The 11,262-nt window shown below is 32.7% G+C and overlaps 1 protein-coding gene across 4 annotated transcripts; it reads right to left on the bottom strand.

The window, feature by feature from the left end:
• Positions 1 to 10: 10 nt before the first annotated feature.
• LOC132720416 (uncharacterized) lies at positions 11 to 10,957 on the bottom strand (the record flags this gene model as incomplete). 4 transcript variants are annotated; one of them, XM_060704560.1, is given in 9 exon segments in its annotated part: positions 11 to 122; positions 588 to 724; positions 1,663 to 1,777; positions 2,518 to 2,639; positions 2,987 to 3,098; positions 7,303 to 7,454; positions 8,328 to 8,490; positions 10,186 to 10,290; positions 10,722 to 10,957. In XM_060704560.1, coding segments are annotated over 6 exon segments (650 nt in total), but the record flags the coding sequence as incomplete, so codon positions are not given.
• Between the last annotated feature and the right edge of the window lie 305 nt (positions 10,958 to 11,262).

The raw sequence follows: 11,262 nt of genomic DNA, 5'->3' as shown, positions 1-11,262 counted from the left end.
AACAACTTACAAGCACGTGTCAGTGGGGTCAATTGTTGTGTTTAACGTTTTACCCATTATACAATCTTGAAAAGCATTTAGTTTGGAGAACTTTGCTTGGCATTCTTCCATTGCTTTACCTTCTGCAAACCAAATGTATACAAGTCTCGGAAATTAGTATTCTTGTCAATTCATGTAAGGCTTTTAAATATGAAACATTATATGTTATATATATTTTGCATGTTATTTTATACTTATTCAAGTTCAAACTCTGACTGAAGCGTTGGCATTTACCTTGATTGAAAACTAGTCAGGGACTTTGAAGTCTTTCACGTGAGGAAGCTATCCAGCAAGCTTACAGAACATCGGTGGTTCTACTCAGGTGCCGGTTTGTGCCTTAAATTTTGCACTGAAGGGCACCTGAGGTCTTCTTCCACCAGTAAAGCTGGAAAGACGCCATATTACCTATACATATACCGTGTTGGTGCGAAGGCAGTAACATTTTCTTTATTATTCGAAAACAAAAATAATAATAAGATATCATGGTCACAATAATGGAAAACTAAAATAAAAATAAACATTCAATTAAAAAAGAAGCAATATTATACTTTCAGAACAAAACACGGCAGTGTGTGTTTCATAACTCTGTATATCTTTGTCTACCGAGGAACGGTTGAAGTCAGTGCTGTTTTTACACATGGCATATACCGTGCGTAAACAAGTCTGCAATCCACGGCTCCTTTCACTATAATTCATAAATGTAATAATAAGTAAATAGTAACCATGAAATATAATAATAAATAGAATATACATACAAAATCATCTCCGAGAAGATCTATTATCGTACATAGAAATTCAGCTTCTAACTAAAAGCATGAAATTTCGACTGTAAGATCGTTATTCAAGTAACTGTAACTTTTTTATTTGCTATAAATCATTATGTGGAGTTTGACACGTATTTATTAGATGTTAAGATTTGAGCCGCGTCACGACAAAACCAACATAATGGGTTTGCGAACAGCATGGATCCAGACCAGCCTGCGCATCCGCGCAGTCTGATCAGGATCCATGCTGTTCGCTATCAGTTTCTCTCTACTTGTAATAAGGATGGCAAGCGAAAAGCATGGATCCTGATCAGACTGCGCGGATGCGCAGGCTGGTCTGGATCCATGCTGGTCGCAAACCCACTATGTTGGTTTTGTCATGACGCGGCTCATTTGTTATGATCGTCAATTTATAATATCGATTAAGATGACCTCAATTTCGGACATGAAACAATTTATTAGACTTAGTTTAAATTGGTTTAGTTTAAACATAATTATCTAAAGTCGGCTGTGAAACTTTTCTTTTCAATTGCATCAATGATTTTCGAATTCGCTGTCTGAAAAATGACCAGAACTGGTAACATTATAATGAGGAAACATCGCTGTGATGTGTTACGGGTTCGAACCCATGCCTAGGAGTTTAGAGGCAGACATCTTGATCACTTGGCCACCACTCCCCTTACTTTCAGATGTACACAAAAAGTCTTTTTGTTAACGCCCTGTCCCTTTTCGAAAATAGTAGATCAACTGATCAGTACTTTATTTCTTATTCACACTGGAAAAGATATTTTCAGAATTGTACAAACATTCTTTTTTTAGATTTTTAAAGCGATGATATCGAGGATTTAGGTAAACCTACCTGCATATAAAGTCGGCAAATTCGCTAGAGTTACTGGTCACTGGCGGGGGCTTATAAGCAACAAAGCATGCTCGCTCCATGTCTTTATCACATACTATAACCTCCTCAACAGTTTCTTAAAATAAATAAATAAATACAAAGAAATAAATAATCTTATTATCCATAGAATTATCTTTAATCTTTACAATTATTCTCATATGTAAATCGATAACATTTAATTTCAGGTTAATTCCTTTAACTCAATGTCTCCGACTTCTTTCAAAGGACCTGCGAATCTAGTTCAGTTCTTTTACTATTAACTAACGTTTGGGTAGCCATTGTCGAATACCCGGTATATATTCCGTACATACTCCATGATTATCCACGGTATATATTCCTGATACATACTCCATGGTTACCCGCGGTATATATTCCGTATACATACTACATGGTTACCCACGGTATATATAGTCCGTACATACTACATGATATGTACGGAATATATGCCATGGATAACCGATACTGTAGTATGTACGGAATATATACCGTGGGTAACCGATAATGTAGTCTGTACGGAATATATACCGTGGTTAACCGAAAATGTAATATGTACGGAATATATACCGTGGCGGGAAGCCGGTGGTTCCATCAATGTTTCTACCCATGCCTGAATTTGGACAATTTGCTTTACCATAGCATCTTAAAATATCTTTAAGCAGCATGTCTACATATTCAGACCAAATTTATGAAAACTTAGTGGTATTCGCAGAAATATTTGGCTTTCGGAGCAAAACTCTGGGAATTGAAACAACTTTTAAGAATTTGATTTTATACTAATTTTATGCAAGTATGGAGTGGAGAATCATAAAATCATACCAAGTTCATCAATATTACAATTCTTTAAACTGTCTTCAGAAGATTCCACGAACGTTTTTACAAAACTAGGACACATGATTTTCGTGTATTTATACGAACAACCAAATGACGTCTGCAGAAATCTTGAAATATGAAAAATAATCATGTATCATTTTGTTTTGCACACTAGGATTACAGACTTTTCTTCTCATCTTTCTGCGTAGATGCATAATAACATTAAGTGATAGCAGATAAACTAAAGTTCTGAATTTTTGATGGACGAAAAGTACTTAAAGGTAATCATGAATATATTTAATAATAATAATAATTATTAAATAAAAATAAATATAATAATAATAATAATAATAATAATAATAATAATAATAATAATAACTCAAATAAATTGAGTGTTTTTCTAAAACTTATGATTATATTTTTAAAAGTTTGTTTTCGTAAACATTTTGTCCCGTTGAAAAACAATGCACCATACCCGCATGTATCAGTAAAGTCTATGGTCTTGTTGAGAGTTGTACCAGTCACGCAATCCACAAATCCAAGAACTTTGCTGAACATGGTTTGACATTGAAGAAGCTTTTCAAACTCTGAAAATGGTAGAAAAGTAGAGTTTTTTTCATTTACTATAAAGGGTTGTGGTACACACGATAAAAGTTGACTTCTTTGTGTTTTCGATTTGAAGACCCGCCAGTTAGATACTAGTTTTTATTAGTTAGTTTCATTTTATTTCTAGTAATATAGGTCTCGGGCCCAAAATACTAAGTACAACAATACAATCAAACAGTAGAGTGATAAATTGCAAATACATTTGTAACTAGATGTAATTAATTGAATTTGTAAATGATTATACAGTATTTAGCACTTCCTTTCTTACATTCATTGCATAATATATATATAGTAACAGATATTACTTCATTTGTTATTGTTGATGTCATGAGAGAATAAAATAAATGGTGGGAATGGTGATGTAACCATGTATCTTTAAAATAGACAGCTCTGATATTGTTATATAGTTTGAATTCATGGAAAAAATGATATTCATCCTCAATAACATAATATTTGTCTTAAGGCAATGAAAGCAATATCTTGAATCTCTATCTATTCCAATATGTCTACCTTTCGCTATCATAAGATTATGACATGAACAGCGAATATTAGAAAAAGCTCTTCTTGACTTATATGCTAAATCTAAACTTAAATATTGTTCAAAATTAAGTAAAGTCTTACAGTACTCGTAATGTAATGCTTTTGGAGAAGAATCAACAACATTATGCCAGTTTTGTGAATAACAATCAAATAAGCGTTGCTTAAACATATTAATGAAATTTAAGTCATCACCGACATCATGAGAGATCCATACGTATCCAAAACCAAATTGAAAAAGCATATCTTTAATGTTGCCAGCCCATGTTTTCCGTCCAGATTCGTGTAGTCGTTTTAACATCAAATAACAATGTTTTGGGTACCTATGATCTCCCATACGTGTCAGTTTTAACCAGTATTTAACACAATTTGTCATATAGATAGTACAGAGAGGTAATCTTCCACATTCACCAAGAGCATAATAGCTTGTTATATTTTGTGACAAGTTACAATATTGTTTTCAGAATTTAACTTGTACAGATTCAATCTTATCAACATAATTATAACCCCAGATTTCTGACGCATAAAACAATATAGATTTTACCATTGAATCAAAAATTTTGAACATATCAATAGGATCAATGTGACCAAATTGTCTTTGAAAATTGAATATACAAGCAGAAGCTTTAAGTCCTTGTAGTGCAAGCATCTCTTGTGTTTTAGACCATACTAACTTTGGTGTGAAAAATACACCTAAATATTTGTAAAATTGAACAACTCCAATATATTCATTATTAAACAACCATTTTTCAGTTTGTTTCAAAACACCGCCATTTCTAAAAACAATAATTTTTGTTTTACTTAAGTTTATCTTCATCTTTATAGATTTACAAAAATCTTCAATATAATTTATTTGTTGCTGTAGATTTACAACGGTGTCAGAAAAGCTAGACACATCATCAGCAAACATAAGAGCAATTAACTCTTCAATTTAATTGGATACAAAAATACCTCTATTACATTTTTCATGCAGAAAAGTAACTAGATAATTTATGAAAAGTGAAAAAAATTATCGGACTTCCAACACAGCCCTGCCTTGTTCCAGTATTACATGAGAAGAAGCTTGTAAGTTTGTCATCAACTTTAACACGTGATTTAAGTTTTGCATAAATAGATTTTATTATCATTAAAAATTTTCCATTGATCTTAATTATTTCTAGAAAAGCGTCCCATAATTTTTGATGCTGAATACTGTCAAAAGCTTTGGCAAAATATATGTATATACAATAGAATCTACCCCGTTTCTTCGATAAGTACTTCTTGATCAAAGACATTAGAGTAAAAATATTATCAATTGTTGAATAGCTTTTCCTAAATCCAGCCTGAGACTCATAAATTACATTATAGTTTTGACACCATTTAGTAAGACGAATAGTAAATATGTAAACAAATATTTTACATAGGGAATCTATTAAAGAAATACCTCGATAATTATTTGGATCTGATTTAGAACCTTTCTTATGTATTGGAGTGATAATACTATGACTCCATTCTTCATTTGAAAGAGCATTCAAAAATGGTAAAATTATATGAATAGAATGTTTGTACATTTCTAAGCAGATACCATCAGGTCCAGGCGATTAGCACGTAAATGATCTATACTTTGCATTATTTCTAGATCAGATATAGGAACGTTAATTTCGTCTCAATTTAAGTAATCACGATTCACATTGACCATGGGCTGCTAATCGATAGTTCTATTTTCCCCAGTTACAGGATTCAAGAGTAATTTAAAATAATCATACCATTCATTACATGTTATTAAAGAATCTACATTTTTTTTATTTTCTTTACTATAACCTTTTTTAAGAATATTCCAGAAATGTTTACACTTGCAAGCAACAGATTTTTGTGCAGAACCACAAAAAGAAAAATTCACGGAATCGGCTATTTTATCATTTCTTGCTAACCATTGTAAATGTATGTTCGTGAAGTTGGCAGCCTAGCAGCCTAACAGCCTGAAGTTGGCAGCCTGGCTGATAGGCTGCCAACTTCACGAACATTGTAAATGTCTAGCTTTATACAAGTGCATGATATGGATGATAATTATTTTAACATCTGGACTTTTTATTCTGTGTACATTATTTTTGTGGATATTGTTTTCTGCGTATATTCATTTTGTGGACTTAATATTCTAGGTTTTTTCATTCTTATGACTTGCTATTCTGCGCACAATTTTTCAGCGAACTTGAAATTCTGCATAATTTATGTCATTTCTGGGAATGGAATTGATATTCTGCGTAAATTATTTCTGGGGACTTGATATTTTGCGTCTGTCATTTCTGCGGACTTTATATACTGCGTATGCCATTTCTGTGGCCTTGATATTCCGCGTCTGCCATTTATGCGAACTTAATACTCGGCGTATATCATTTCTATGGACTTGATATTCTGCGTATATCATTTCTACGGACTTGATATTCTGCGTTTATCATTTATGCGAACTTAATATTCTGCGTATATCATTTATGCGAACTTAATATTCTGCGTATATCATTTCTATGGACTTGATATTCTGCGTATATCATTTCTACGGATTTGATATTCTGCGTATATCATTTCCACGGATTTGATATTGATATTCTGCGTTTGTCATCGTATGTCAATTCTATAGATTGATATTCTGCGTATGTCTGCACTTAATATTCTCTATGGATTTGATATTCTGCGTATGTCTTTTCTGCGGACTTGATATTGATATTCTGCGTTTGTCATTTCTGCGGACTTGATATTCTGCGTATATCATTTCCACGGATTTGTTATTCTGCGTATATCATTTCTACGGATTTGTTATTCTGCGTATATCATTTCCACGGATTTGTTATTCTGCGTATATCATTTCTGCGGACTTGATATTCTGCGTATATCATTTCTACGGATTTGTTATTCTGCGTATATCATTTCCACGGATTTGTTATTCTGCGTATATCATTTATACGGATTTGTTATTCTGCGTATATCATTTCCACGGATTTGTTATTCTGCGTATATCATTTCTGCGGACTTGATATTCTGCGTATATCATTTCTACGGACTTGATATTCTGCGTTTATCATTTCTACGGACTTGTTATTCTGCGTTTATCATTTCTACGGACTTGTTATTCTGCGTATATCATTTCTGCGGACTTGATATTCTGCGTATGTCATTTTTCGGACTTGATATTATCTGTACATTACTTTAACTTACTGAATATTCTGCTTACATTAACTCTGCGAACTTGATGTTCTGCGAACAGTATTTCCTGAGACTGGATATTTTGCATACGCCATTTCTACGGAGTTGATATCCTGTTTACATTATTATTTACTTAATATTCTGCCGGGAACCGCAGCGTCGTATTGATATATTTTAGATATATCCATTTGAGCCGCGTCACGACAAAACCAACATAAAGGGGTTGCGACCAGCATAGATCCAGACCAGCCTGAGCATCCGCGCAGTCTGATCAGGATCCATGCTGTTCGCTTACAAACCCTATTACAAGTAGAAATACTGATAGCGAACAGCATGGATCCTGATCAGACTGCGCGGATGCACAGGCTGTTCTGGACCCATGCTGGTCGCAAACCCACTATGTTGGTTTTCTCGTGACGCGACTCATTTGTAGTTTCATGTGGTATAAAGAATTAATAAAGAAATATATACCTTTAGCACTGTCATTTTTACAATAATTCTCGTAAGAGAAGTTAGCAGGCATTACGGCCAGTGACCTGTTAAAGACGTAGGCACCAGTGTCAGGACCACAGGTTGGGTCTAAATGATCTCTCAAACAGTCAATTGTACTTGAATAGTTTGGACTGAAAAGAAATACATGTTACGTAGAAAAAATGACTGTATCACGGAAATTTATTTAATGGTTTGTTTGTTTCATTTTACGCCTTTTCCAAACAGTTTTTCAGTCATATAGGCGGGTAGTTTCCTAACCATCGTTCCTGGAGAGTTACACCAGTACTAGACTACCTTCCTCCGCGCTTAACTACCAAAGCATCTCCCGGGGATCGAACCCACGCCAGAGAGGTAACTGGATTAGAAGTCATCAACTCTAACCCCTCGTCCCTCGGCGGCTATATTTCGAAAAACTTAATTACTAGAGCTAAGTGTTTAATGTGTAGGATCTATTTGGGACTTTATAGGTTCTAATAAGAAGTTTAATAAAACTTATTAGGAGAAATGATATTCATATTTCTTCTTTGTAAAACCTATTTAGAAGTTCGAAAATCAAAATTGGGTTTTTATTCTACATTTAGGATATTGTAGCTGTAGCTCAACATTAAGACTAAAAAATTCTTATTAAGATTGTATTTCTCTTGAGACATTTAGCGCAATGGCGCGACATTCAGCAGCAAGTGCGACATTTAGCGGCGTTGTAGCATATTTCAGCCCCACATACTTTAAATTTTTCGCTAATTGAAGCATTGAAAGAAAAAAACAAGAAGAAGAAGAAGAAAAAGTAGAAAAAGAATAAGAAAAAGAAGAAGAAGAATAAGAAGAAGGATAGGAAGAAGAAAGAAAACAACAACAACAACAACAACAACAACAACAATAAAACGCAACAACAAAAAGAAGAAAAAATAACACCATAAAACAACCCCAAACGGTATTTCGAATTTTTGTTTAACTTTAAAGAAATTATTTCCCCAAACTTCCGACCCAGTGTACAATATACGTACCTACAATAGAAGTCCAATAGAGCGTCCGCATCAATTGATCCACCTGTGATGTTAACCAGAGATACAAATACGTCTGTGCAATTTTTGAATACGTCATAACTGCACTTGTCATCGATAGGGGCGGGGCTTGTGGTTGTGGTCACTGTCACTCCTATTTAAATTACTTACATATAAACAATATACATGCAAATTATGATATTTATCATGATGCAATTATTTGTTTAAAGATATTTATACGGAAAAAACCAAAATAATGAGCATAATGTCACTTTTAAGGAAAAGAGGAAAGAATAGAGGCAAAAATCTATCGATACAGGGAAATTTTTTTTATATTACTTCAACTGCCACATAGTGATACCAATTAAAAGTTAATATCGATAACTGGCCGATTCAATATCATATCGATAACACAGAAATATTTTTTTTTTAAAGTCTATTATGTAAGATGCTTATTTCATACGGTTTTAAATATCAGTTCATTACGATATCGGTTTATTTCGAAATCGTTTTAATTCGAAATCGGCGAATTCGACATCAATAAAACTCAAGTGTTTCGTGTATTATATTATCAACCGTCAGAGTTATCTTCAAAACAAGCTTGCGTTTATATATAATGTTATCGAAATGACTACTTAGGTTATTTCTTTCCACTTATATAAGATACTATCATTTCCGTCCACGAATCAAATCTTATGAGTACAATATCAAAACAGCTATCATTATAATTAAATTAAGATTTTCTTTTCAATGTTAAAGGAACTCCACTGAGGTTTATAAGGCTAAAAACATAAAAGTTCATTTTTTTCACACAGATCATCACGAGCACTTAAAACAGTAATATAGATAAAAAAACCTAAGAAATATACATTGAAAATCGTTTGTTTGTGCTACTCTCAGTCCGATTTGAGTAAAAAGCGTTTAAACGCTTTTCAATTTTGGGACAGTTTTCAGTATTATAATAATTATTCTGGAAAACGGAGCGAGCTAATTATCTGAAATTTTGCACATAAGTTACTAGTATAGATTTACATCAAATGGAGTAATAATCTCAAAAATTGTTTCCAGTCCCGTCATGTCAAAAAAACATCAGTGAGTCCCTTTAAGGTTTGCTTCGCTATTTTGAAAATTGAGACGCGATTTGCCGTATTTTCACCCTGTAATTAAAATGACACCATTGATGTATTTTGTTTTCATCTACATATATTTCACTTTTAAGTGCCCCAGCTGATCGGTGTTAGAACTATAATTTTATGTTTTTAGGGTTTTTAGATCTCAGTGGAATTTCTTTCACGATGTTTTGGCAAATTTGTACATACACACGTTTATTATATACTTATGAATGAAAGATTGAGAAATATTGATGAAATAAAATGCGTATTTTTATTTTTCCGTATTTTCACTGTAAAAATTTATTTTTCACTGGTATTTTCCGTATTTTCACTGGTGTCTTGCCGGATTACTTTCTTCCAAATTCAGCTAATAAACAAAATTAAAAGGGAACTCTTCCTATTGATAGGCTAAATGAGGAAAAAAGTATATAATAAACAGAAAATTTTAGCTTTTTCCATAAATACAGGATTTATTTTCATCTTGTGGTATGAAAATTAACATATTTCACTCGTGGCTACTGCCACTCGTGAAATATTTATTTTCATACCACTCGATGAAAATAAATCCTGCATTTATAGAAGAAACTTGAATATCCCCTATATATGCTTTAATAATAATATATACTGACTTAAATATTTGTACATATATATTCGCTGGACAAAAGTTTGATATAGTACACTTTTCAGAAATTTTCAAGAAAAATGCATTTCATACGTAAGTGTATTTCATACACAAAAATAAAACAAACCTTTGACCACGAGCCAGAAACAGATGAAAATCAATGACGTCATTTTCGCCCTCATGCTCATGAATACGTTTTGCTGAATTCCACTTACTTATTTCCAACCACTTTCTTCTGCGGGGAAAAATACATTTTTATTTATAAATAATTTCTAAGGAAAACATTTTGATTTTCATGAGCATTTAGATTTTGATCTCTCTCGTGAGCGCTTTGAAACCAAACTATTTCTGTTAGGTCATGTGTCAGCAGACCGTGATTAGTTAAAGACCCATTAAGCCTCAAAAATGCAATTATCTTCTTATTTTCATCTCATTTCGGTATAACATAACACATTGAGATGTACACTGTTTTAAAACATTAAACAGAAAACACCAGTGATCTTAAAATTTGTCGTCTGCTATTTAAGCTTTGAACATATATCTGCATTCATCAAAGCCACATTTGTTTTACGTGTAAAACAATCTATAATATTAATTTCTTCTAGAATAAATCTATGTTTACATAAAATTAATCAATTTTAAGTTTCAAACCCTTTCTTGTACTTCAATCAGATTTCCCGTTTTTCCTTAGATATTTTAGACTTCTAACTAAACAATAAAGTTTTATTTATTCCGTCGCGAGACTTCGCGTTCACGATTATTATCTGTAATGAACACACATCCCTATATTGTTTGTTTTTATTTAATACACGTAGTACTCATTTGAAAAACATCCGGATCCGTATACGTGCTTTTATTTCGAAAAACAAAGTTAACTCAAAAACGTACATAAAGTTAATGTTTATATCATTTATAAGTATCATGATGTCATACTATACTTTAACGTACTACCGCAGTATTAAAGGATCTAGCAACGATAAAATGTTTGGTAGTTTAATTATGTTGGTTATCTTAAAGGGTGTTGAACGATAAATGGCAAAAATTTGAAATTATTTTTGTCCAGTAAGATTGCAGATTGCAGTATTTCAAAACAATCTGGGAAGAGCTTACCCAACCCAAAGTGTTTTGATATGTAGCATATTAACGCACTTTGGGATCAATTTCTCGATTTTGATGATACATTGGCCAAACTCATTTGCTATTT

This window comes from Ruditapes philippinarum, unplaced genomic scaffold (assembly GCF_026571515.1).
Source record: "Ruditapes philippinarum isolate M1 unplaced genomic scaffold, ASM2657151v2 ctg8926_1_1_1_1, whole genome shotgun sequence".
Lineage (NCBI taxonomy): Eukaryota > Metazoa > Mollusca > Bivalvia > Venerida > Veneridae > Ruditapes > Ruditapes philippinarum.
This window is presented reverse-complemented; position numbering and strand designations above follow the sequence as displayed.